At 50.3% G+C, this 27,709-nt stretch overlaps 1 protein-coding gene across 1 annotated transcript; it reads left to right on the forward strand.

Moving 5' to 3' along the window:
- Window positions 1-5,864: 5,864 nt before the first annotated feature.
- Window positions 5,865-27,116, forward strand: IL22RA1 (interleukin 22 receptor subunit alpha 1). Its single transcript, XM_045898436.3, has 7 exons — window positions 5,865-6,118; window positions 10,517-10,649; window positions 11,823-12,001; window positions 13,623-13,798; window positions 19,748-19,886; window positions 23,931-24,052; window positions 25,122-27,116. The coding sequence occupies exons 1-7, from the start codon at window positions 6,076-6,078 to the stop codon at window positions 26,070-26,072; spliced, it is 1,743 nt and encodes a 580-aa protein (XP_045754392.2). The 5' UTR covers window positions 5,865-6,075; the 3' UTR covers window positions 26,073-27,116.
- Window positions 27,117-27,709: the final 593 nt, after the last annotated feature.

The following is a 27,709-nucleotide window of genomic DNA, read 5'->3' on the forward strand; positions in this document are numbered from 1 at the left end:
GCAGCCAGAGATCTTGCATATTAGATGACACCATCCCAGATCCCAAATTCCTGTCGCATGTGAATCAGCGCCACTCAGTGAGTGAAATGGCGAGGAAGGGAGCAGATGTGGAAGACAAAACAGTACCCTTACCCCCTAACTGTAACTTCTTATTTCCCATCGTTTAGGACTGGATCGTTGGCTATTTGCTTACAGCTTCCTTAAACTCATTCACTGTGTGCACTAAATGGGGCTAACGTGATGAGAGTTTGGGGGGTTAAAAAAAAAAAAAAAAGACCAGAAAGTGTATCTACATGAGTGAGTCAGTTCTACGAGTCCATTACTCAAGAGATACTGGTTGGCCCCAGGACCCATTCCAGCCCAGGCAGCCCCACCCCTTGGCACATGATGATACATAATGCAGAGGTTTGACAGCTTTTTATAAATTATCAAGAGGTTTTTTCCCCCCCCTTCCCTGCCTCTCTAAGTGGGTGAGGAGGAGGAGGCAGGGATCTTAAGGTAAGAACATCTCGGAGTACCATGCCTTGGAGGGAAAAACCATGAGCAGGTGGTGGGAGGCCCCTCTCCAGGTGTCAATGCCTCCAGGGCGAGTCCCATCCATTCTGGCAAAGCATAGTCCACCCCGCCGTAAGCCTTGGCTTCTCTGGGCACTACGTAGACATCTCAGCAGCCAGATCCCAATAGGGGCTCAGACTCCCCGCACCCCAGCTCCTATCTCTGAGCTCCAGGCCCTGTCATGGAATGTCCTCCCCCACTCCAGCCACAGAGCTTAATCTCTAGGATGCAATGCCCTTGCTTCTCTCATCCTTTGGAATTTGGCCTCAGAAACTACAGACAACTCAGATTTCTTTTTTTTTTTTTTTAATATTTTATTTGACAGAAACACAGCGAGAGAGGGAACACAAGTAGGGAGAGGGAGAAGCAGGCTTCCCGCTGAGCAGGGAGCCTCATGTGGGACTCGATCCCAGGACCCCGGGATCATGACCTGGGCCGAAGGCAGACGCTTAACGACTGAGCCACCCGGGCGCCCCGCAACTCAGATTTCTAAGAGAAACATCACTCCCACCATCCCCACACCCAGACACCCAGGAGTCCGGGTTTTTGCAAAGGTTTTTAAAGGCCCTCCCTTGGTCTTTGGTTCCTCATTTTGCAATAGGAGGTTCCGGTGAGAGCTCCTCCTCAGAAACTGTCTAGAGACATAGGCGTGTTTAATCCTCCCAACAACACTGGGGAATAGAGATTCTCACTTCCCTTTTGCAGATGAGAAAGCTGGGCGTCAGAGATTAAGCCACCTGCACACCTCAGATTCAGTGACAGAGCTGGGATTCGAACCCGGGTCTGTCTGCCCAAAGCACACGTTCTGTTCACTTCCTGGTTCCCGGGGCACATATGAAACTGGACCCCCAGTTCTAGCATGAGACACGGATCTCCTTAATGTTTTGATAAAGAAGCGTGGTCTTCTAAGCATGTAATAAGCTTCAGGAATTCCTTACCCTGAGAGAGAGCTGAAATTATAAGCAGAACCAATAAACGCTGAGCTAAAATTGTGTTTGTGTGACTGACAGTAGCCATGAAGGGAATTCTGGAATGTCAGGGGAGCTTTCCAACCCCAAAATGACTGCTCAAACCCCAAGCACCCTTAGAGGACTTCTAGACCAAGCCTCCTTTACAAACAAAGAAACTGAAGCCCAGAGAGGACACAAGACTCATCAAGGTCACCTGGAGTCAGGTGCAGGTTTGGGAGCAGAACCAGGCTCCCGACCTGGAACACTAAGTAAATGTCCCTGATTGACACAGCCCCAGCTTAGAACCAGGGGCTCCAGGGTGAGTCTGATTCTCAGGCTCTTCTCTAAGAAGAGGCTTAAGGGTGGGCTGCCAGGGCTTAGTTCCTTGCTCTCACCATCCATGAGCGATCAGGGACCCCTTTCAGGCTCTCTGACTGCTGAGTTATCAACCAGGGGTGCTCTCCCCTCCGCCAGCGCATACCCCACCTCCCTCTGGTGTTCTTCCTTCTGCAAAACAGGTTCTGACATCCCTGGGTGTTGAAAGAAGGGACAGAAGCAGGTCACATTCCTGAGTATTTGTCATTTTAGGATGTGCTTTTTCTTTTCTTTCTTTCTTTTTTTAAAGATTTTATTTATTTATTTGACAGAGAGAGAGACAGCAAGAGAGGGAACACAAGCAGCCAGAGGGAGAGGGAGAAGCAGGCTTCCCACAGAGCAGGGAGCCCGATGTGGGACTCGATCCCAGGACCCTGGGATCATGACTGGAGCCGAAGGCAGACGCTTAATGACTGAGCCACCCAAGCGCCCTAGGATGTACTTTTTCTACAGCTTAGGGTGGCCACCGCCAGTACTGGCCAGCTCTCCCCAGCATATTCATCCATCCAGCATGACCAGGCACTTGCTTTCTGCCAGTTCTTGGTAGATGCTGTGATATCAAGGAGAGCAAGTTACACCTTTGTCCCCATAGTCGGCAATGGGGAGAACAAACCCAATGTGTGACACCCATGAGGATGGGTGAAATTCAGGAGGCCAGGGGAGCACAGAGCTGGGGCTCCTAACCCAACCTAGTGAGAGGCTCACACCAGGAAGGCTTCCTGGAGGAAGTGAGTTTGAGAAGAGGTCTGGAGAACGAACAGGAATTAGATAGGAAAGGGGGGTGGAAAGGGGATTCCAGGCAGCGATACAGCTTGGACAAAGGCTCACAGTCAAAGTGATGCAAGGTGCATTGGAGAAATTTATCAGAAAGCAACAAATGAATTTTTCTGGCAATCTGAGCCAGAGAGAATCAGCAGGGTGGATCCGCTGCTATATAAGTCAATTCAGTATTGGATAGTTGCTCTATATTCAGCCCTGTGCAGTGTACAGAGAAATACGAGGGGTGCTCTTTGCACTCAAAATGCTTTCTCCCTCCCTGGGGAGACAAGAACCATTGCATTTTAAAGACCAGAGAATGGGGGGCACCTGGGTGGCTCAGTCAGTTAACCATCTGCCTTCGGCTCAGATCATGATCTCAGGGTCCTGGGATCGAGCCCCACATTGGGCTCCCTGCTCAGCAGGGAGTCTGCTTCTCCCTCTCCCTCTGCCTCTCTCTCTGTGTCTCTCATGAATAAATAAATAAAATCTTTTAAAAAAAAAAAAAGACCATAGAATGGAGTTATTATGGAACATCTCACAGTGGTCACAACCATTCACTGAATACCCCCAGCAACCATGAGCAGCCCATCCTAAAGTCAACTACACTATCATGCTGAGAGCTATTTCCTTAAATCAAAAGAATTTGCCTCCTTAATATGTGCTTCCACTGCCCCCTTGGTTTTCTTGTTTGGAGGTAGTTACATAAAAGGGGGCTAGACTCTTCTTCATGCAACCGGTTAGGGTTAGGGTTAAGGGTTAGGATTAGGGGTTAGGGTTAGGGGTTGGGATAAGGGCTAAGGGTTAGGGTTTTTCAAAGATGGTGCTGATGTCTCACCTTGCCCTGACTTGAGTCTGTCCTTTCCTGTCCTAAACAGGGCAATAATACTGGATATTGCCAATGTGCAGTACCAGAGCCCTAGAAGGATCTTTAAGTTGAACCTGTGGTGAGCTGAAATCGTCTTTTTTTTTTTTTTTAAAGATTTCATTTATTTATTTGACAGGGAGAGACACAGCAAGAGAGGAAACACAAGCAGGGGGAACGGGAGAGAGAGAAGCAGACTTCCTGCAGAGCAGGGAGCCTGATGCGGGGCTCGATCCCAGGACGCTGGGACCATGACCCGAGCCGAAGGCAGACGCTTAACGACTGAGCCACCCAGGTGCCCCGAGCTGAAATCGTCTTGAACAGCTCCCAGGAGAGGACACCTTCCCACCAGTGTTTGAAAGACTTCCAAAGGGAGAGCAAACGGAACTGCAGGAGGGGGGTACAGCCTAGACAAAGGCAGCTCATTGTGCCTTTTTGTTTTGTTCAGTAACCTTGCTTTTTTTAATATAAAGTAATATAGTGCTTATAAGTACCTTAGAAAATGCAGCTGAGCAAAAGAAAGAAAATAAAAACCAGCTATAATTCTATTATCTTCCAGAGATAATTCCACTGATACATTCATATTGTAATCGTATCATTTAAGACTTTTTCTCTATGTGTGTATGTGGGGTTTTTTTTTTAAGATTTTATTTATTTATTTATTTATTTATTTATTTATTTATTTATTTATTTATTTATTTATGAAAGAGAGAGTGAGAGAGAGAGAACATGCGGGGTTGGGGGAGGAGCAGAGGGAGAGGGAGAAGCAGACTCCCCACTGAGCAGGGAGTGCCATGCAGGGCTCGATCCCATGACCCTGGGATCATGGCCTGACACCTAACGGACTGAGCCACCCAGGCGCCTGTATATGTATGTGTGTTTAACCAGGCTTGTACTGTACATAGTGTATGCCATACTTCCTCTCATTTGACAAAATATGGGGAATCTTTGGCCGCCAAACATTTTCTCCAGCACTATTCAATTGCAAGGTTGTGCTCATCTTGCCCGGGGTGGACAAACCATTATTCATTTAACCAACCCTCTATTGTTAGACATAGAGGCTCTTCCTTTTTTTTTTTCCTATTTATTATTAAAAATGAAGTCTGAATGTTCCCACATTCTTATCGTTTTCTGAAATTACAGGAAATGACTGGCACAAGCCATACCTTCATTCCCCCAAAGCACAGCTCAAATTTGGCTGTTTGGTCAAACAAACTTTACCAAAGCCTCAAAGCTGATAGAAAGAAAACATTTACAACACAGAAAATAAAAACTTAAACGCAGATTGCAGGATATTTTTTTTTAAAGATTTTATTTATTTGACAGAGAGAGCACAAGCAGAGGGAGAGAGAGAGAGAAACAGGCTCCCTGCTGAGCAAGGAGCCCGATGTGGGACTCAATCCCAGGACCCTGGGATCATGACCCGGGCCGAAGGCAGATGCTTAACCCACTGAGCCACCCAGGCGTCCCCAGATTGCAGGATATTACATCCTACTACATCCAGAAGCCATAGGCTTCTCGATGCCTCTAGAGGCTGCTTAGGATCCAGTTCTCCTGCATAGTCCTCAGCCTCCTGCTGTGTGGCTGGGGCCAGACAAACCCTTCCCAGGGATACAGATCTCTGATTATGTCCACCTTAACGGGAGTCCAGGCCCCTTCAACCTCCCTGAGGCCCAGCAAGAAGGAGAAAATCATTTCCTAAATACCCATCCCAATGAACTTCACATTAATCCCTACAGATACAGCTCTAGATGGCAGAGTAACCGCTCAGGTGAGCAGTGTGAATTCTCATTGTCCCAAACCAAAAACCCATTCATGAATTTTGCCCCCATTGCTAACACAGCAGAGTCACTGAAGTTTGAGATCTGTTTCTTTTCCAAACCTTTTGGAGGTCCCGGGCCCCAGAGGCTCAAGATAAGAATACCTGGGCTTCTCACTTCCAGCAGCCTCTCTAGAAGGAAAGCTATCCCCGAAGCTGTCATCCCACACGGGGAACCTGCTTTGCCATGAGGCACAAGGAGGAGCAGCAAACATCCTGTATCTCCTGCCAGAACAAAGCCAGGGAGTCACAGCTTTTCCTTTGCTAACCAGGAACATTCTGGAACATATTTTCTGTGCCCCTGTCTGTTCCAGATATTTTCCTCCGGATAAATTCCTGACAAAATCACAGGGACAAAAGTCACAGGCATCTTGCAGGTGTTTGAAACACAATGTCAAGTTTTTGCCCTTTTTTTTTTTTTTTTTTTTTTTTTGCCTCTGAGCTTCCTGATAAAGCACTGAAGAAGTCTTGGGTTGAACCAGCCACCAGACCGGATAAACAAGCTGGCCTGTCGCTGTTCCTGTTTTCAGCAAGTGGGGAGGGAACTCCCTTGGATCCTGCCCAGGTCTTGGAATTCCGAAGCACACAGACCAGACACCTTTGCACCTGGCTCCCCGCTCAGGCCCCACCCTCCCCTCCTTTCCCCGCCCCTGAGGCCTGGCCAAGCGGGTGCTGCGGAGGCGGCAAAGCGGCCCAGCGCTCCATCCGTGCGCAGCCCAGAGCCGAAGCCAAAAGAGGGCCCTGAGCCCGGCTCCATGAGGACGCTACTGACCATCCTGGCTGCGGGATCCCTGGCAGGTGAGTGCCCATTGCCCTGTGGTCACGCTCCCCACCCCCACGCCCAGGAGGGTTGATCAGGGTTCCACACGCCCGCGTGCACGCGCACACACACACACACACACACACATGCAGCCCCAGGACGGCCAGTTTCAGTTTCTCCTCCACCAGGGCTGCCCTGGGTGACAAGTTCCCTTGGAGAATTGGGGAATACATCAGGGTATCGGGGAGGATGCAAGGGTCCCTCAGACCTGGCTTCTTCTGGAGACTCAGCTAACCTCAAGACTCGGGGATGCAGCCAGCTGTCTGAACTGGGGTACCAGATGCCCTCACCTCAGTGGGTGGAGAATTGGCTTGCGGGAGGCAGACATCCTTGGACCCCTCGAATAGTTCTGATAGTTGTACCATCCCTTCCTCTGCTTCTGGCCGGCACTGGCCCAACAAGGGGAGGGGGGAGAAGGACAGATGGACAAACCTTGAGTGCGGCCATTGTTTCTCTCCACGACCCGAAGGGGGCCTCTTCTGACCCCTCACACTAGATCTAAAAGAGCGTTAATTGGGGCGCCTGGGTGGCTCGGTCGGTTAAGAGTCTGCCTTTGGCTCAGGTCATGATTCCAGGGTCCTGGGATCGAGCCCCGCGTAGGGCACCCTGCTCAGTGGGGAGTCTGCTTCTCCCATTCCTTCTGCTGATCCCCCTGCTTGTGTCGCTCTCACTCTCTCTCTCTCTCTCTCAAATAATAAATAAAATCTTTAAAAATAAATAAATAAACGAGCATTAACTCTAGGAAACAAACTGAGGGTTGCTTGGCGGGAAGGTGGGTGGGGGATGGGGTAACTGGGTGATGGACATTAAGGAGGGCACTTGAAGTAATGAGCACTGGGTGTTATATGCAACGGCTGAATCACTAAATTCTGCCTCTGAAATTAATAATATAGTATATGTTAATTAAATCTAATTGAAATAAAAATTTTTTTAAAAATAACAGAGCATTTTCTGCCAGAAGGGCCAGGTCTGCTGCATTAAAAGATCTTAAAACATCAGGGCCCTTTTGAAAACAGGACTAAAGGGCATAGCTTCCAAATCCAATAAAGTGGATTTCTTGATTTATAATTATAGAGAACTTTCAGGCAGATATGTGAGATCCCAGATTGGCTCTCTGCTCCTGAGACGTTTCATAAAATTCAGGGAACTTTCGCAGGAAGTGAACGCATAGTCCAGACTGAAGAGCGGGGAGGGATAGCCTCTGCAAGGGCCCTTCTAGCTCAAGTGCAGGATGAAGCCCATAAAGGGCCGAGGCTTCCCAGCCCCCTCTGCTGCTGTCCCCTGTGTCAGCTGGTGGGATCCACAGTGTTTCCAGCTGCTTCCTGGGCCCTTCCAATCTGTTCAACTCCGGTATCAAGCTGGGCATTCCCATCGCACTGGGCCCTTGATGAGTGAGGAAGACTCACCGCATCCCCCAAAGACTCCATTCTGGTTGGAAGTCTTAGAGGCTCTTGACCCTCACAGATGGGGACCAAGGGGAAACAACCTTAGGAGTTGTTAAGAGCCGAGAAGGTTTTCTGGACCCCAGGTCTCCTCTGCCCCAGCATTCTTAGGCTGATTCTAGAATATTTTGGATTATTTTTGTTTGTTTCCCAACTTGTTGACATAAAATTGTTTTTTTCAAGCAAATATGAAAACTTTCTTTCATAGAGGCTACCAGTCTGTCAGTTTCTAGACAACACATGTGTCCCCAGGATTTCACAATGTAGACTTTCACCCAGGAAGTGCAGAAACAAAGCAGGCTGAGGAATACGTGATAGCTTTAAGGGGGGAAAAGAATGAGCAGGGCAGGAGAGGGAGAGATTTTTTTTTTTTAAGATTTTATTTATTTATTAGAGAGAGAGAGCTCAAGCGCAGGGGGTAGGGGGCAGAGGGAGAAAGAGAATCCCAAGCAGATTCTGTACTGAGCACAGAGCCCGATGTAGGGCTTGATCCCAGGACCCTGAGATCATGAACCGAGCCAAAATCAAGAGTCAGATCCTTAACCGACTGAGCCACCCAGGCATCCTAAGGGAGAGATCTTGTTAGCCCTCAATGCCCCCTAAAAGAAGACTCCATCCAAGGTCCACCCACTTCATTTCTGGAAAACAACTTCAGTTCCCTCCTGGAAAATGGTGCCAACCTCCTCCCAGCCTGGGTCCCTTACCTCCCGAGCATGTCTCAGCCCCAGCCACCAGGCTCTCCCACCACAACTAGCCCACCAGGATACTGACCCCAACCAGCAACCTTCTCAATGCCGCCCCTAACCCACCACTTAGTGGTAGTTAAGCCCAGCCCCAGATAGACCCTGGTCTTCTCTCAAATCCCACTTTATCACCCCACCAGAAGCTACCATTCAGTTCTGACCTCAGGTGTACTCCCTCCCTCATCTTAAGACCCAGCCCTGAATCCAGGACCACTCCCTCCAGATCAGACCCCAATTCTGCCCAGACTCAAATCCAAACAAGATGTCGGCCACACCCCAGGGCTCAGTAGCATAGCCATCACATTGGCTAGAGGCAGTAAGACACGCCCCCTCTAACCCCCAAGTCCCCCAGGTCCTGTTCTGGGAGCTCCAGGAAGCCTGGAACACAAACATTTCTATAGCTGTTGGGACTGACCAACTCAGATTCAAAGAGGAATGTGGCCTTAGGTTTAACCAGTGGATGCACAGCAGGGTCGGGGTATCCAGATACTCTTCCCCATCCCCACAGGTGCCTCCTAAGCCCATGGACCCCTCTTGCAGAAATATTGTATGCGGACTTGGAGTGGGGAATAAATAACTGTCCACTTCCTTACACCTTGGGCCTGTTGGTGGTCATGGCCATGTCCGGGGTGGAGCGAGGCACACACACATCAAAGACATGTGCGCACAAGGCCCCAAGGCCTTGACGCAACTGGGTCCGTGCACCTGCTTATTTCCCACCCCAGCCAACCAGGCCCTTCTGAGCATGTTCAGAGCCAGCTGCCGGCTCTGGCCACCATTTTCCTGCAACCCCTCTTCCTTTCCACAGACCAAGCCGGGAGGGCTGAGAGAAGAGTTTTGTAAGTAAAGGCTCCATCTGTAGTTCAAGATTGCTTCGGGGAGAGTGGCCCCTCCCTGGTCCTCTTCTTGGGGCTTTGGTCTTTGCTGCCCCCTCCCCGCCCTATGGGATTCCCCCACGACCAGGCTAGCACCACGATGAGTACTGCGGGCTCTGTCTCATACTAACTGAGACACTGGGCAGGTAAACCTCTCTGAGCCTCTGCTTCTCGTATCCCTAAAATGGGGGTAATGATAGTAACTGCCTCCTCGGGTTGTCAGGAGGGTTTAGTGAAGAGACTTAGCCCAGTGCCTGGCACCTGAAACACATTTCACAGGTGTCGGTGGCCGCTCTTGTCATTAGTCTTTGCCTTTAGGTAAGTCAAATCATCCCCACCTTAGAGATGAAGAAACCAGGTTTCCCAGGGTCGCCCTGCCCGTATGTGGCCTCCGTCAGCACCTCCTGCCCCGGGCAAGTCTGTGCTCTGCCTTCCTCCCGGTGCCAGGCGGGCAGGGACTGGTTCAGCCAACAAAGGGGCGGGAGCTCACAAACGTCCTCTCCAGCCCTGTCTGGAATTATTGACTCTGGGAAAGTTATTCTTTGATGTTTTAGTTGAACAGCCAACGTGTAGTTGAGCGTCCTCCCAATATCCCGTGGGTGAGGACGCCCACTTCAGGTATGTCCAGAAGTGAAGGAGAGATGGTCACAAGTGTCGTCAGGGGCGTGGAATAAAGGCAGCACTCACACGCTGCCGTGGGGACGCAGGATGTATTTACATGAAAAGTCCAGAATAGGAAGATCCAGAGAGCCAGAAAGCAGCTTAGTGGTTGCTTTCAGGCTGGGGGAAGGAAGGAAGGGAGAGGGACTCTTAACAGACACAGGGTTCCTTTTTAGGATGATGACAATGCTCTGGAATTAGAGAGTGGTAATGGTTTCACAACTTTGTGAATATACTCAGAAACCCCCGATTTGCATGCTTTAAAATGGTGAATTTTGGGCACCTGGGTGGCTCAGTTGGTTAAGAGACTGCCTTCGGCTCAGGTCATGATCCTGGAGTCCCGGGATCGAGTCCCGCATCGGGCTCCCTGCTCGGCAGGGAGTCTGCTTCTCCCTCTGACCCTCCCCCCTCTCATGCTCTCTCTATCTCATTGTCTCTCTCAAATAAATAAATAAAATCTTTAAAAAAAATGGTGAATTTTACAGGCTGCGAATTATAGCTCAATAACAAATTTGAAAAGAAGCGAAGGGGGACAGGGATAGTTGCAGTCTCTGGTGAGTGGGTGCTGGTACTGCCCTCCTCATTGGACGGCTCGTTGGTGGGCTGGGGGCAGGATCCTCGTGCCCATCTGCTCACCCTGCTCCCACTTCCCACAGCTCACATTGCTGAGGACACCTCGGATCTTCTTCAGCACGTAAAATTCCAGTCCAGCAACTTCGAAAACATCCTGACGTGGGACAGCGGGCTGGACAGCGCCCCAGACATTGTCTACAGCGTCGAGTATAAAAAGTAGGCTTCCCCCCACATGACCTTTTCGGACTCTGCTCTGAAACCAGCCCTTCCAAGAAAACCCCCCTCTATCATATGTTCCCACGCCCCGCCCCACCCCCCACCCCCCGTCTGAGGTGACAGAGCCTACACCACTCCTGCCAGACAGAGCTTTGCCCCTTTGTGGCTTCTTTTGCAAAGGGAGGATAAAATAATGGTTAAAGGTGCAGGCTCTGGAGTCAGACTGCCCAGGCTTACCTGCCATCTCTGGCCTTTATAACATGGGGCAATGGGGTAATCTCGCCAAGCCTCAGTTTCCCCACCCATAAAGTAAGGACAGCAAGAGTACCTCCATCATAGGATTGTTAGGTAGATTAAGCAAGACCGTCACGAGTGCTTGTGCCTGGCAGGTAATAAAATCGTTTTATTATTATCGGGAAGACTAGGTCAACAAAGAGTCGTGCCCACCCCCTCAAGCCCCTGCCCCATTCCTGCCCATCTCTCTTCCTACGCAGAGGAAGAGGTTGGCATGGGCTGAGGGGTCTGCAAACCTGGGTTCCATCGCTGGTCCCGCCACTTCATCCCATGGCAAGTCACTTCCCCTCTCTGAGCCTCAGTTCCCTCATCTGTAAAATAGGTGTAACAGTGCCTGCCTCAAAGTCTTATGGTAACGATGGGCCCAGAATGTGAACTCAGACTGGCTAGGTTCAAGTCCTGGCTCCCCAAATGCATGCTCCAAACACCTGCCCAAATTTTACCTCTTTAAGCCTCAGCTTCCTTATTTGAAAAGGAAGGAGAACCATGTCTGAACCTCACGGGATCATTGTGAGGACTAACAGATCAGCCACATAAGGGGCCTGGGACACAGAATATGCTAAGTAAATATTAGATATCGTGGGGCGCCTGGGTGGCTCAGTTGGTTAAGCGACTGCCTTCGGCTCAGGTCATGATTCTGGAGTCCCGGGATCGAGTCCCACATCAAGCTCCCTGCTCGGCGGGGAGTCTGCTTCTCCCTCTGACCCTCCTCCCTCTCATGCTCTCTGTCTTTCATTCTCTCTCTCTCAAATAAATAAATAAAATCTTTAAAAATAAAAATAAAAAAATATTAGATATCGTTATCATTATTAATAAACCACAGGCCCAGTGCCAGGCTCAATCATTCAAGGTGTGCTCTGGCCCCTCCCATGCCTACAGGTACGGAGAGAGAGAGTGGCTGGCGAAGGAGGGCTGCCAGCGGATCACCCGGAAATCCTGCAACCTGACCATGGAGACAGGCAACTTCATGGAGTTCTATTACGCCCGTGTAACTGCCCTCAGCGCAGGAGGCCGGTCAGCCACCAAGATGACCGACCGGTTCAGCTCACTGCAACACAGTGAGTGGGCGCCCCTCACTGCAGGGGAGGGGCAGGGGGAGGCCCGGAAGGGCAGGGGGCAGTTCGAGATGAGGCTTTCAGGGAAGGTCGCCTCAACTAGAGAGCATCCCGTGCGCAGCTGGTCTTTCTCCAGCTCCATCCCGGCCTCCCGAGGTCAGTTCACCTTCCTCTGGCCTCTCGACTCCAGCCAAGGGCTCCTAACTCAGTGCCCTACTCCAGCCCTGACTCTTTTCCAATCCTCAGTCTTGGTCTGGGCTTCCACATCACCTCCTAAGGGGGAGTCCCCGCTCTCGGCCCCAGCGACCTCATTTCACGATGTCACCATCTGCTACTCTCTGTCACGGTCAACTGTTCATTGTCTTCGTAGCTCCTATCACCATCCACAGTGAGGGCATCTGCCGGCCTGTATCCCACCTGCCTCCGGGCGGGGGCGTGGAATCCCGCATTCTCAGTCCCTCGCGTAGGGCCTGGCATGGAGGAGATGCCCACTACGTAATTGATGAATGAATGAATATGAGTTGCCAAACTCCCCACACAAGCTGAGTAGGTGGTGATGTTCACTAATGGACTTCACAGCCATGTGGTTTTCTAAGAAAAGAAAAAATTAAATTAAATGAGTTATTTTTTTCTTGGCTTATTCAATTAATACATATCTGGAAAATATAGAAATGCACAAAGAAAAATAAAAGAAGTCCAAAATAACCTGAACACTTAAACATAATCATGGTTACTAGCAACTGTCTCTACTCTTTTGTGACCTGGTTGGCTGGTTGCTTTTCATATAATGCCCTCAGGAACATTTGCCCACATCATTAAGTACTTTTCCACAGCATGACATTTCACGGCTGCAAAATGATCTGTTCTATGGAGGTAGTCTTAATTTACTTCCCCAATTCCCTTTTTGAGGACTTTTAACTCAGTTTTTCAATTTTATAAACAAAACCGAAGTGAACATTCTTCTAGCTCCGATGTTTTCAATTCGGAGGTCAGTGGACCCTTGAGGGATTTTTATAAACTTGCTTCAGGGGGAGTAGGGCTCAGGAATCCCCGAAATTGAGTGCAAAATTTTTGTATATGTACATTTTGGGGGAGAGAAGATCCGTAGCATTCATCAAATTCCTAAAAGGGTCTGTAAACCAGTAAAGGTTATTTGGTTATTCAGAAAATCACATCTGGAGAGAGGTTGAAGTCTCAGACCTGGCCTTTGAGGCCATATCAATAATTTGAGGTACCTCGAACATTACTTAGTTTATATAGCTAAACCCTCAGTCTCCAAAGCTGTCATTGCCAATAGACCAAGGAGAAGGGAGCTCTGGGCAGACTCAAGGTGGGGATTGTGGAGGCAGGGACAAGGGCACCGTTAATCTAGGAGGCCAGTGCCCCTCTCCCTGGGTTCTGCCCACTCACCCTTGGGCACCCCTGTGCCAGCCTTAAACCCAAACACCGGTTGCTTGAAGTACTATTTTCACCTGTTTGTTTAGCTGTTGTTTTCAAAAGCATAGCTGGGGTTGGGTGGGAGGAGAGGGGAGGCAGTCAGTCATGTCCCCTGGTCCGGGGCAACCTCAAACACTGCTGGCTGATTCTAGTCTTTTCTTTTTGCTTTTCTCTCTCCCTTTCCCAGCTACCATCAAACCACCTGATGTGACCTGTATCCCCAAGGTGAGATCCATCCAGATGATCATCCATCCCACCTCCACGCCTATCCACGCAGGGGATGGCCACCGGCTTAGCCTGGAGGATGTCTTCTCTGACCTATTCTACCGCTTAGAGCTCCAGGTCAACCACACCTACCAAATGGTAAATATATGTGCCTCCCTGGTCCTTCCCTGCCTGGGAAACTCATTTCCCTGTCGATTAGATCTGCATTGCTTCAAGTAGAAAGGAGATGTTTTATGTAAATTAGCATTTTCCAAAACACAGCCCTCCCTCTTGTAGATCACACAGACAAGAGCCTGCTAAAGTCTCTGACAAGTCCTGCAAAGCCAAGACTCCAGTTTCAATTTATTGAATACGACTTCTCTCAAATTTCTTGACCAGAGAGACTCCTTTTATTTTGCATAATTTTTTTAAAAAGATTTTATTTATTTGACAGAGACAGAGATAGCAAGAGCAGGAATACAAGCAGGGGGAGTGGGAGAGGGAGAAGCAGGCTTCCCGCCGAGCAGGGAGCCCGATGCGGGACTCCATCCCAGGACCCTGGGATCATAACCCGAGCCGAAGGCAGACGCTTAACGACTGAGCCACCCAGGCGCCCTATTATTTTGCATAATTTTTTAACTTTTTTTTTTTTTGCCTAATACCTTATAATACCCTGGAGAGCAACCTCTACTAACATCTTCAGATGTCCACTTTGGAAAATGATGAAATCTATTTCTACTGCTCCAGTTCTTTTTGCTGGGTCTTCACCATTTGCAGGAACTGGATACAGGCAGTGTCTTAAGATCACTAACAATGAAAGGTGGAAGGCAAGGGCGTAAATGGCCAAATGTTATACAAGGTATTTCTTTTGTATACAGTAAAGATGTGTTTTCTCCCTAGCATATGCCACAGTCCGCAATTCCATTGAATGACTATTCCCACACCCAAGATGTTTATAATCTAGTGGATGGGAAAGGAGCTAAAACAAGAATTCAAATAGCTATAGATAGAGGAAAATAAGGTACTGTGTGGCGTGGAGTAGGGGCAGGGAGGTGGGAGGGGAGATGGCAGCTCAGAGTTCTGGAAAAACTTCCAGATCAGAAAATGTTCTGGTGCCAATACCAACTTCTGTGGCATGTCAAGTAATACAGGCCTATTACATCATTTATTCCTTACCATAACCCTATGAGGTGGGGGCTACCATATCCGTCTTCTGAATGAGAAAAACGGAGGCTCAGAGAGGTTAAGGCACTAACTCAAAATTGTTCAGCAAATGATAGCATAGTCAAGATTCAGATCCAGCTCTGTTCACAGCCCACATTTTTCGCTCCCTGGCCTAGACTGCCCCACCATGATCAGAGAGAGAAGCAGGAAAACTTAAAACCTTCCTGGAAAGCACAAAACTGCCCAGGATGGAGACATGCAGACCGGTTTCTCATGCAGAACAGTTTCTCAAAACATGGCCCCAAACCAGTGGCATCAGAATCTCCTGCAGTATTTATTTAAAATGCAGGTGCCTGGGCCTTCTTCCGATCTACTCAATGCAGTTCTGCAGTGGCATCTCTAGGGTCTGAGTGTTTAGTCAGCAACCGGAGTGCTTCTTACCCACCCTGACGTTTGAGACCCGCTGACGTAGGGGAGGCGAGGGAGGGAAGCCTGGGCGGACAGGCTGGGAGGTAGCGGTCTGGGGTGGTGGACAGAGGAAGGTCTATTTATCTCTGTAGTCAGGGGAGCAATTAGAAATTACTGAGCAGGGCAAGTCCCTTTCACACTGTCTATTAGTAAATATTTGGGCTTTAGTGAATATCTTATTTACAAGTTAATTCAGTTTGTGGTCAGAGAACACACTCTGCATGATTGCAGTTCTACATTTATGGCCCATCTTGGTGAGTGTTCCACGTGCACTGAAAAGAAAGTGTGTCTTGGGCGCCTGGGTGGCTCAGTTGGTTAAGCGACTGCCTTCGGCTCAGGTCATGATCCTGGAGTCCCAGGATCGAGTCCGGCATCGGGCTCCCTGCTCCGCAGGGATCCTGCTTCTCCCTCTGACCTTCCCCCCTCTCATGTGCTCTCTGTCTCTCTCATTCTCTCTGTCTCAGATAAATAAATAAAATCTTTAAAAAAAAAAAAAGTGTGTCTTACAGTTGTTTGGCGGAGCGCTCTATAAATAACCATTCGATAAAGGTGGCTAATCGTGTGACTCAGATCTTCTGTATCTTTCCTGATTTGGGGAAGAGCTATCGTTCTTTTCATTGCTGAGAGTATTAAAATCTCCAACTAGGACTGTGGATTTGTCTCTTTTCCCCTCTAATTCTTTGCAGATTTGCTTCATGCCTTTTGAAACTCTGTCCTCAAACACATACACATTTCTAACTATTATAGCCTCCTGATAAATTGACCCTTTTATCATTATGAAATGTTTTTTTTTTTCTCTAGTATTATTCTTTGTACTGAAGTCTACTTCACATGTTATTCATAGAGCTACTCCAGCCTTCTCACACTTACAGTCTGCCTGGTATGTCTTTTTTTATTTTTAAGACTATATTTATTTATTTATTTGAGAGAGGGTGCACGCGCGTGAGAGGGAGAGAGCACAAGCGGGGGTGTGCGGGGCAGAGGGAGAGGGAGAAGCAGACTCCTTGCTGAGCGGGGCACCAACGGACAGATGTGGGGCTCAATCCCAGGACCCTGGGATCATGACCTGAGCCAAAGGCAGACGCTTAACCAACTGAGCCACCCAGGCATTCCTGCCTGGCATATCTTCTTACCTCCATTTATTGTCGCTCTAATTGTGTCTTATATTTAAAGTGCATCTCTTGAAGACAGCATTCTGACATCTCTGCCCTTTTTTTAAAAAGATTTTATTTATTTATTTGACAGAGAGAGACACGGCGAGAGAGGGAACACAAGCAGGGGAAGTGGGAGAGGGAGAAGCAGGCTTCCTGCTGAGCAGGGACCCCAATGCGGGGCTCGATCCCAGGACCCCAGGACCATGACCTGAGCCGAAGGCAGATGCTTAATGACTGAGTCACGCAGGCCCCCATCTCTGCCCTTTTTTTGAGATATAATTCACATACCATAAAATCCTCCCTTTTAAAGTGTAGAGCTCCATGGTTTTTAGTACATGCAAAAAGTTGTGTGACCATCACCGCTATTCTCCTTATGCTATTAATCTGCTTTCAAGTTCTCTGACTCTTCTCTCAACTCCAATCTGCTACTAAGACCATTCAAGTGGGATTTTTATTTCAGATATTATATTTTTCAGTTCTAAAGTTTCCAATTTTCCTGGTTTCTACATCCTAGTGAGATTTCCTAGTCGTTCATTATGAGCACATTTTCTTTTGCTTCCTTGAGCATATTTACACTAGCTGCTTGAAAATCATTGTCTGGGGGTGCCTGAGTGGCTCAGTCAGTTAAGCCTCTGCCTTCAGTCAGGTCATGATCTCAGGGTCCCGGGATCAAGCCCCTCATTGGGCTCCCTGCTGAGCTCCCTGCTTCTCCCTACCCCTGCTGCTCCCTCTGCCACTCCCCCCACTTCTGCTCTCTTAATCTCACTCTCTCTCAAATAAATAAATAAATAAATAAATAAATAAAACCTTAAAAAGAGAGAGAGAAAAATCATTGTCTGCTAATTCCAGTACTTTGGTCATCTTAGAGTAGGCCGCCATTGATTGTCTTTTCTCCTGAATATGGATCACGTTTTTTCTTACTTTGCATGTCTAACAATTTTAGAATGTATCCTAGATGTTGCGAATGGTATAGTGGAGGGAATCTGGATTCTGTTCTATTCCTCCAAAGAGTTTTGTTTTGTTTTGTTTTGTTTTGTTTTGTTTTGTTTTGTTTTGTTTTAGCAGACAGGTAATTTGGCTGAACTTCAAACTCCAAAATCTCCGTCCCATTCTTTCACCTTTACCTGGGCTGCTTGGAGTTTGCCCTACTCGCTTCAGGGGCCAGGCAGGGATTTGGGCCAAGTTTATACTCAGAACTTGGGCCTCTGTCTCTGTGGATCTCTCCTATCTGCCATCTCTCCCCTCACTTTCTAGCTGTTAGGATTGCCCGGAACTCTGTCTCCTTATTATTCATACCAGTAAGATTACAAGGTTTCTATTTAGGTTTAAGCCATCAAACAAGGTGAAAGCCTGCTTTTAAGCTAAAAGACATTTTAAAAGATGAGAAATTCACCCAGTGAATTTCCCTGCTTCCTTTCTCTGGTATCTGCCTGTTTTTGCTTGCTCTCCAATGCCGACAGGTGGTTTGGCCAGAGTTTATAGTTGTTGCTTTAGGGAGGTTGGTCCAAAGAAGCTATAAATTGCCGGGAGCAAAAAGAGGACAGGCCAAATGTGAAAATGAAAGAGAGATCACGGTAGAAAGTTAGGGCCTACTGCAATGTTAGGGGCTGGAAATCACTGGGCCTGAAGCAGGCCAGAGGCAGTAAAACATCTGGGGAAGGAGGAATCTTGGGACCTGGCAACTCTGCTGGACTTGTGTCACACGATCTTTAACGTGTGCACCTTCAACCGTATGAGTTACACAAAACAATAAGTTGCAAATCTGTTTATACACTTCTTCACCCACTTACACCCCTCCTCGAAAAATAAAAATAACCCTAAACTCTGGCTTCCATGTACCTGGAAAGGGGAAGACGTAGCTGAAATGCACAGAACTAAAGAAAAAAATTCTTAGTTTTTGAACACCCAAGAACACAGCTTCTGGCCCTTTAAAGGAAGGTTTATGGATCATTTAAGGCCAATTAGAAACAAGGGATATGAGAGGGGCTTTGTCAAAAATGGCTTCAAGCTCTGGGTCTTGAATCCTGGAACAAGAAAGACACTATGAACAGAGGTAGGAAATCACACACAGATGCAGGTTTGGGGTTTGGGAAGGAGCGGGACCCAGACTTCTGGAAGAGATCAGCACATTTGGACATGCTGAGTTAGACTTGCCCACGAGGTGCCATCCAACACCGAGCTGGAAGTGCACATCCAACTTGACAGCTCTTCCTAAGTTTGGGAGTTTTCTACACATTGGTGATCTCAGGAGCCATGGGTCCAGATAAGATCACTCAGTGAGAGAGTAAGTGGAGAGAGAAAAAAACTGGATGAAGAGCAAATCTTGCAGAACAACAGAATTGAGGCCCTGAGACCAATGAGAAGTAGGATGAGAACCAGATGGTGGAACAAGGCAGCCAAGGGAGGAGTTCAAGGTCAAGAGGTTAGAGACACACCAGAAGGCGAGAGTTTAAAAAGGAGCTCCGGCGGAAGGATCAGCAACTGCAAAGGAGCAAGGTCTTGCTTCAGCGGGCAAGATGTGGTAGGAAGAGCAGGTGTTCGGCATTGCTGGAGCTCAAAGCGCCAGGTGGTCCATAGAGAGAGGTAAGTGGACAGGGAGGCAGGGACCGGGATTTTATCCCATGATATGGGCCGAGCCATCAAAATATTTAAATAGGGGGGCGCCTGGGTGGCTCAGTTGGTTAAGCGACTGCCTTCGGCTCAGGTCATGATCCTGGAGTCCCGGGATCAAGTCCCACATCGGGCTCCCTGCTCGGCAGGGAGTCTGCTTCTCCCTTTGACCCTCCTCCCTCTCATGCTCTCTCTCATTCTCTCTGTCTCAAATAAATAAATAAAATCTTTAAAAAAAAATATTTAAATAGGGGAGCATTGGAATTATACTGATCTTTTAGAAATATCACTTGGGCACCAGGATGAATATGGAGGTGGACAGGGACAAAACCAGAGACAAGTGACCAATAAGGAAGCCACTGCAAGGGTCCATGCTCAAGGTGTTGAGGCCCAGTTAAGGCAGAAGCGATGAGGAAGGCCAGAGAGGGATGGATAGTCCAGGGTTTTTGATGTTGGATAAAGAAGGAGGAGGAGGAAAAAAACTAGAAGGAGGGATAATGATGATGTTGGTGATGATGGTGGTGATGGTGCAGAGGGTAGGGGAACAGGAACAGAGCATTACGGACTGACCCACCAGTTCTTGGTTTGGGTAGCTGGTGGCACCATTGTACTGAGTGTTGCGACCCAGGCAGAGGTGTGCACAGGCTTGCTTGGGCTCCGGGTGGCGACTGGTGCCTAAGAGGAGTCACTCTGGCTTCTCTGTCAAATTCAGCACCTTGGAGGGAAGCAGAGAGACTACGAGTTCACTGGCCTGACCCCTGACACAGAGTTCCTTGGGACCATCATGATTTTTGTTCCAACCTGGTTCAAAGAGAGCGCCCCCTACGTGTGCCGAGTGAAGACGCTACCAGGTAAATTCAGCGGAAACCAGAGGGAGGCGGGACTCCTGAATTCAAATTTCGTCTCTGTGCTCTCTTCCCTGTAACCGAGGTGAGGTTTGGCGGTGCTCACGCAACTGCAGGATTATTAGTGTTACCGAAGTCGTCTTAGTTAATCCATCATTGAGTTAGCTGATGGGTTATCATTAAACACGTTTAATGCCCCCCTCCAGCCTGCTGGGTTTCCTCTCCCTGGCCAGCTTCCTGTGTTCCCTAGCAAAGCAAATTCGCTTTATTAACCCAGGGGAGATATCCTGGGAAATAATCTGCAGAAGGGAAAGCAGAGAAGATAAAAGTTTCCCTCAGTATCTCCCAAAGTGAAAGAATAGTAGCAGTGATGAGAACTAGCATTTCTTTTTGTTTTTTTTTTTAAGATTTTATTTATTTATTTGAGAGAGAGGGAGAGAGCACAGAGGGAGAGGGAGAAGCAGACTTGCCACCTAACAGAGAGCCCGACGTGGGGCTCAATCCCAGGACCCTGAGATCATGATCCGAGCCTAAGGCAGGCACTTAACTGACAGAGGCACCCAGGCGCCCCGAAAACTAGCATTTCTGCAGTCCTAACCAGGGACCAGGCACCACAAAGCACAATCCTCATGAGCCATCTACAAGACAGGTGCGATTATCACTTTGTTTCACTGAGGGAACCGAGATTCAGGGTGGTTAAGTAACTTGCACAAGGGCATGCAGGTGGCGAAGGATAGAACTAGGCTGAATTCAGGAGCCCATGTTCTCAACACGGCGCTATTATAGAAATCATTTTGAGTCAGCGGCCCAGGGAGATGGTGCCCCATGCTCCCTTTCTCTAGCACACTGAAACTCGACTCTCATGTTAAGCATCATGATATTTTTATTAGTGTTCATGTTCACAGAGATAGAAATGTTGTAATGCTCAGAGCTGCAAGTTTAGAAGATGAAAGTGATGGTAGTGGGTTGGATGGATTTGGAAAAAAGAGTCTCCTCCTTAGTCATCAGCTTCAGAGTAATGATGTCAGTAGGTGATTTCTGTTTTGATGAACAGAGGCAAGGTGGCCGCTAGAGGCTGGGCCCGAGGGTAAACTGCACCTCGGTAGAATCATCGCATAGGTTCTGGTCCTCGGTGTTGTTCAGAAACTCAACTCACCAGTCACCCCAAGAACCCACAAGAGACTGATTTCTCCAGCCGAGTCCCAGTGCATTAATTTTCAGGGGAAGAAGTGTCTGGTAGAGCAGCATGCCCTTCCTGGGGACAGCGCCCCTGGGGAGACCAGAATAGAACTTGACGAGAGCAGAACTGGAAAAGGAATCCGGCTTTATAGACACCACGCTGGAAGCCTGTATATGATTTGTGACCCTCTCCCCTGGATGGGCTAGACAGATCTGGCCCATTGCTGGCCCCCTCGCCCCACACCCCTGCTTTCTGACAACATGCAGACCACTCTACCCTTATCCTTTTGTTGGCTTGTCCTTATGTGATCTAGCTCATGATGTGATAACCTTTTTTTTCCCTAAGACTGTAGCTGCTTTTACATAATCACACCTCTTATTGGCTAGTTCTTGCTGACATATAGAAGGCACCTCATCCTTAAAAATAAAGTATATGAATAACAATTCCTACCGTTTATTAAGTACTCCATTGCTACGCACTGGGTTAAACGCTCTACATATATTATCCCATTGAATTTTTATTTATTTTTTTTAAAGACTTTATTATTTATTTGAGAGAGAGAGGGATAGAGCACAAGCAGGGGGAGCAGCAGAGAGAGAGGGAGAAGCAGGCTTCCCACGGAGCAGGGAGCCCGACGCGGGGCTCAATCCCAGGACCCTGGGATCATGACCTGAGCCAAAGGCAGACGCTTAACTGACTGAGCCACCCAGGCGCCCCCACTGAATTTTTATAACAACCTTGCAGGTGGGGTAGCTTCAGCCACATCTTACAGAGGAGGAGCTCTGGCTCAGAGAGGCTAAAGAGCTCACCAATAACCACATAGCTGGTCGGTGAACCTAGTTAGTTCATCTGATCTTGAACGCAGCACCTTGCAATTTTGTTTACAGCTGGGCCTCTCTATTGCACATTTATTCCTCTTATTTCCATTTCAGAGTGATAGATCCTGCCCTTGACCCCATAGGCTGTGGTCTGTTCTTATCCCCGGAGTCCAGAATTCCCACTTTACCTCTCAGGATGTCTGGGAGGGTCACAGAGCAACATCCCAATATCTTGATATTGGAAAGGACTCTCACCCCATTTCCAATTTTTACAGATAAGGAAGCTAAGGCATCTTTGTGCAGTGCCTGTGAGGAGAGCTTTGTAGGTGTACATGACAAGCCTGTTTCCCACTGAGTAGCTGTGTGACCTTGTTAAGGCACTTAGCCTCTCTGACACTCAGCTTCATTATTCCTGAGAGGGGAGCATCTCTGGCCCTCTCTGGTGCGATATCAGAGGTAAAGCACACCACACAGGGCAAACAGTAGGAGCTTAATAACTGCTGGCTACTGTTCTCAGTACGGAGTAGCCCAGAGACGGTCGTGCAGCAGAGAGAAGGCTTCTCAGCATGCTGGCGGCTGAGGCAGACCTCTAACACCCCACATTCCAGGGTGGTTTCCATTACTTCCTCCTGCCTTCCCATGTGTGAAATGGCACATGGGAATGTTCCAAGCCCCCGTCCTACCCCGCCAGAGGAGCGGTGGTGTTCCCCCACCAGTAGGCATTCTGGTCCTGTCTTCTCCCAGGAGGAGCAACGGGACTATCACCTGACGGGGGACAGGGCATCACTGAAGTGGGAAGCTGACCCAGGGAGGCCCAAGCCTCACGGGCTGGAAGTGGAAGCTCCAGGGATTCCCGGGGTTCACAGCAATTGCCAGGGTTCCTGGCAGCCGGTGATCAGCACCCCACACTGAAGCCACCCGGGGGAACAGAAGGAGGGTGGCCTGGAGAGTCAAAACCCCTGGAGAACACAAATCGCCAGTTTTAGCAAAAATCCCAACTACGGCCTCCTTAACCCGCCCCCCCCCCCCCGCCCCCAGTCCCACTGGGGCTGGTGACAGGAAGTGTGTCATGCCAAGAACTGGCTGCGCCCATCCCGAGGGTGCGGGACCACAGGGAGAAGGCTCCACACTAAAGCCCTTAGTCGTCCTTCTGCTTCCCCTTTAGAAGGGGTGGTGCCACACAGGCTCCATCCCAAGCAAGGTCTTCCTAACACCCAGCCTGTTACCTTTGTAGGGGGGCAGGCCCCTCCCATTGCCACCTCCCTCCCTCTGCCTCCGCCCAGAGCCCCCTGCCAGGGAGGGCCAGAGAGGCCCATTTAGAAGGCTCTGCTCTGGCCTTGCTCTGGCCACGGCCTTCCCCACACGATGAAGAAGAGTCTGTAGGTCCAAATGCACAGGTCCCCCTAGAGCCTGTGACCTCCCTTCTAGCCCACACTCTGGGTACCTGGGACCCTGAAATTCCCTGTACAAATGCCCTGAGCCTGTGTCCAGTCTAACGGATCTGTTCCTTGCATCCTTTCTCCAGAGAGGAAATCCTCTGTTGATGTGCAGAGCCTCAGTCCTAAGGGTGGCCAGTAGGCAGCTATGTGTTGAAGGGCATGGATGAACTTGGCCGTGTGGGCTGGGGAGTCCACATGCATGTGCACGGTGGGCAGAGAGGGATGGAGCTGCGGTGGGCCAGGGGACCGTGGCAGGCTCTCCCTGCCCCTCCACATTTCAGCATGAGACCCCAAGGAGTCCAAGAATTCAAAACTCAAACCTGGCCTTCCAGATTGTGATGAAAAGTATATCTGTCAGGACGGGAACATACAACATATGCTACTGAGTGTAGGAATATGATTTATAAATCCTGGAAATTTAGCCGTCTAGTATGCGGCCCTCTACTTGTGCTCCTGACCCAGCCCCGCCCATGCTGGGGGCAGGAGAGGCCTTCCCGAGCCTGGCCCGAGAGGGCAAGGAGGAAAAGCACCCAGCCCACAGCATCCACACGGGATTGGGCCCAGACCAGATCCCAGCCTCAGTCTCCCTGCTCTGGCCCCTGTGCTCCCCCAGATCGGATGTGGACATACTCCTTCTCAGGCGCCTTCCTGTTCTCCATGGGCTTCCTCGTCGCCGGGCTCTGCTACCTGAGCTACAGATACATCACCAAGCCGCCTCCGCCTCCCAACTCCCTGGTGAGCAGTTGCACCTGGGGCAGGAGAGAGAGATCCGGGGGTTGGGGGGGGTGAAGAACCCCAAAGCAGCAGGGGATATGGGCCCAGGGACCCCTGGCTCTTCCTGAAGGGCAGGGATAAGCACACAGTGCAGAAAATTAGGCCTCGTTTCTCCTCTCCAACCTAAAGTCTACAAAGACATGGCCCAGCAGGGTGTATCGGAGAAGGGTAGGTGACCGGAATAGTGGGCTTGGAATAGAAACCCACGCAACTTGAAAGCATCCATGTCCAGGCAGGTAACATAGGACCTGAGACCACAGGCCTCTGCGAGGGGCCGAGGAGGGGTGGGCGCTATGGGGAGCCCTGGGGCTCACGCCCTGTCGATGTGGGCAGCCAAGTACTGCCGCCTGGGAACGCGGGCCAGTGTTGCCAGGTCCTCGAAGCCCTGTATAAACCTCCCAAGTCCCACTGGCAGCCCCAATATGGCAGCCAGCCCTGGCTCAGTGCTAAAGTAGCAGGGTCTGCTGCTGCAGAGGCCTGATCTGACCGGTCTGGGGCTCTAGGAGCTGGCTCTTGTTTACTGTGTGAGGGACAGGGGAGTCTGAGGGCATTTAGCTCAATGTCAAAGCCCGCATGAACCATTTCCTATAAAACTCTCCCAGCTTCCCCTTATCCCCTATCCTTTCACGCCTGGCCCCCTCCATCGGGCTCTTCAGGGTCCGTGAGTGAGGAGCAATGTGGGCCACCACCTCGAGAGTGTAGCCCAAGGCAACCTCCAACCTGAGTCATCTACTTCCCGGATTATCTACCTTCTAGAGAAGCCACAGGCTAAATCTCTCTCCTGGGGATAACCCAGACTTTAGAAGTGGCTCTCACCTAAAGGGCTGGGAGCCCTGTCCCTTCAGGGAGGCCCAGGACTTAGAGGAATCTCTGGAAAGCCAAGGGGATGTGCGGCATGTGCATTTTGAAAAGTCCCCTAGGTGGTCTACCCCCTCCCCCCCACCTCCCCATGGAGGACCCCAACCACCCACGGCCCCCTCAGGGAGCTTAGAACGTGCTCTAACGGGTGGACTGTTGCTGTCCTGCACAGAATGTCCCGCGAGTACTGACCTTCCAGCCTCTGAGGTTCATCCGGGAGCACGTGCTGATCCCTGTCTTTGACCTGAGCAGCCCCAGCAGTCTGGCCCAGCCCGTGCAGTACTCCCAAGTCAGGGTCTCCGGGCCCAGGGAGCCCCCGGCAGCCCCACCACTGCACAGCCTGTCTGAGATCGCCTATCTCGGGCAGCCAGACATCTCCATCCTCCGGCCCTCTGGAGTGCCACCTCACCAGACGCTCTCCCCACTGTCCTACGCACCCCAGGCTGCCCCCGAAGTCAGGCGCCCCCCCTATGCACCTCAAGTAACCCCCGAAGCTAAACCTCCATTCTACACTGCACAGGCCATGTCTGAGGTCCAGCCTTCCTCCTATACCCCTCAGACCACTCCAGACTGCTGGCCTTCCTATGGGACCTGTGGGGAAGGCTCTGGCAGAGACTCCCCACCCGTGACACTCTCTAGTCCCAAACACCTCAGGACTAAAGGTCAGCTCCAGAAAAAGGCACCAGCTGGAACCTATATCCCAGATGGCCTTTCTCTGCAAGGGGTGACCTCCTCGGATATGGAGGACCCCCAAGAAGCAAATTTCTTCCAGCAGCATCTGGGAGTTCACACGGACAGAGTACCTGACCCCAGTGTGCTACACAGAGGGGAACCAGGGACACCATCGTGCCTAAAGGATCAGCTCCCCCTCCTCTCTTCTGTCCAGATCGAGGGCCACCCGGTATCCCTCCCTTTGCACACTCCTTCCCTCTCATGTTCCCCCACAGACCAGGAACCAAGTCCCTGGGGCCTGTTGGAGTCCCTCGTGTGTCCCAGGGACGAGGGTCCCATGTCTGAGATGGAGGCCCTGAGCCCAGCCTCTCAGGCCTCGGACCTGGAGCAGGCCACAGAACTGGACTCTCTCTTCAGAGGCCTGGCCCTGACCGTGCAGTGGGAGGCCTGAGCAGAGAACAGGGCAAGCCTGGGGCTTCCTCCTCGTCCCCACCCAAGCTCACATCGTTGGCCATCGCTCCCACACCCAACCTTGCTGCACGCTCTGCAGCCCCGCCTCAGGGGAGTTCCCTTGAAAGAACCAAAGGAAAGAGGGACCGGGGGCCCCTGCCACGGCTGAGCTATGGTTGGAGCAAAACGGCATGATGAGGACTCCAGCCAGAGGAGTTCCGGGTGTGCATCATGTGCAAATGAGCTCTGCGGGGCAGGAGGGGATAGTCAAGTGCCGGGAGTTAATGCAGGGAGACTTCACGGAATCCAGCTCCCCCAGCTTCTGAGATGCTGGACACAAAGTTCTCCACCCCACTCCTGGCCAGTTTCATGATCTAGTTCGACAGAGAGTGAGGTCTCTACCTCCTCTGTGGTTCCCATATCCTGAAAAATGGAGCCTGGAAAGGACGCCTCACAGCAGCCTGGGCCAAACCAGAACAACCTGCACTTCTGCCAAGGCCAGAGGTAGCGCGACGGCAAGACTCCAGAGAGGGGTGTGGCCTGGGGCTCAGGTCCACCCAAGCCGCTGTCAGAAATCACACCATCTCAACTTCTCTCCTCTGCTAGAGGCTTGACCGCGGGTGAAACGCAGGTCCTCCCGTGAGGGAGAACACACAAGCCTTTTCTGCCGGCAGAAGCTGCAGACCCTCTCCTGAGAGCGGGGTTCCTAAGGAACGGGGGTCCATGTGGCCCACAAGAAAGAGCACGCACTTCACAACTTTGAAAACTCAGCCTTGGGCTCAGCTCATCTGGGTTGAAATTTCTGCCTTACCACTTACCAGCTGTATGACTTCAAGCAAATGAATCAGTGCTCAAAACATCAGTTTCTTCATCTGTAAAATGGGGATTGTAACACGGACTCCACGGGGTTGCGGTGAGGATGACATGAATAATATCTATAAAGTACTTAATAGTGCCTGGCACATGGGCAGTGCCCAGTCAATGGTAGCTACATCCTGTTGTGATTTTTTTGTAATCGGGCTGCACAGTGAGTGACCCACTCCCCCAATTCAGGGTGGCTTCACATGGGGCGTTTTCTCATGGGCTCGAATTATCCTGATTTTCTCAGAATTGCTCTAGGCCAGGCCAGAGGGGCTGGACTACCTGGGGGAGGTGGAGGGATGGCAGGGCCTTCTGGAAACAGGGTCCAAAGACAAATGGAGCCTTCCCTGTAGAGGGAAGTTGTTTGGGAGTGCGGTGGCATTCCCAGAAGGTCTCCTCCCCCACACCTCAGCAGAACCAGTGCGGAGCTCGGTGCTCGGTGCTCACAGTGCTTGGTGCTTGGTGCTCACTCGCTTGCCCTTCTGCCCCTGGGGCCGCTGCTCCATAAGGAAATGGCTCCTTGCTCATGCTTGTAGCATGCTGGCCTGTCCTTTGTATCATTCACCTCTCAGGTGACCCTAGGATGAGATAACCAAGGTCCAGAGAGGAGAAGGCACCCAGCTCGGGGCCCCCCACTGAAGCCGGGACACGGCTGGAGCTCAAACCCAGCATCTCTGTCCTCATCATGAGGAGGAGCTTCCCACACTGGTGTGGATTCTCAGAGATGAGATGGAGGGGGCGTAAGGAAGGGGGCCCCCGATGGGGTCCTTAAGGGGC

Source organism: Mirounga angustirostris, unplaced genomic scaffold (assembly GCF_029215605.1).
Source record: "Mirounga angustirostris isolate CCGP_5_RB_7025 unplaced genomic scaffold, mMirAng1.0.hap1 SCAF_4, whole genome shotgun sequence".
In the NCBI taxonomy this organism is placed as follows: Eukaryota; Metazoa; Chordata; class Mammalia; order Carnivora; family Phocidae; genus Mirounga; species Mirounga angustirostris.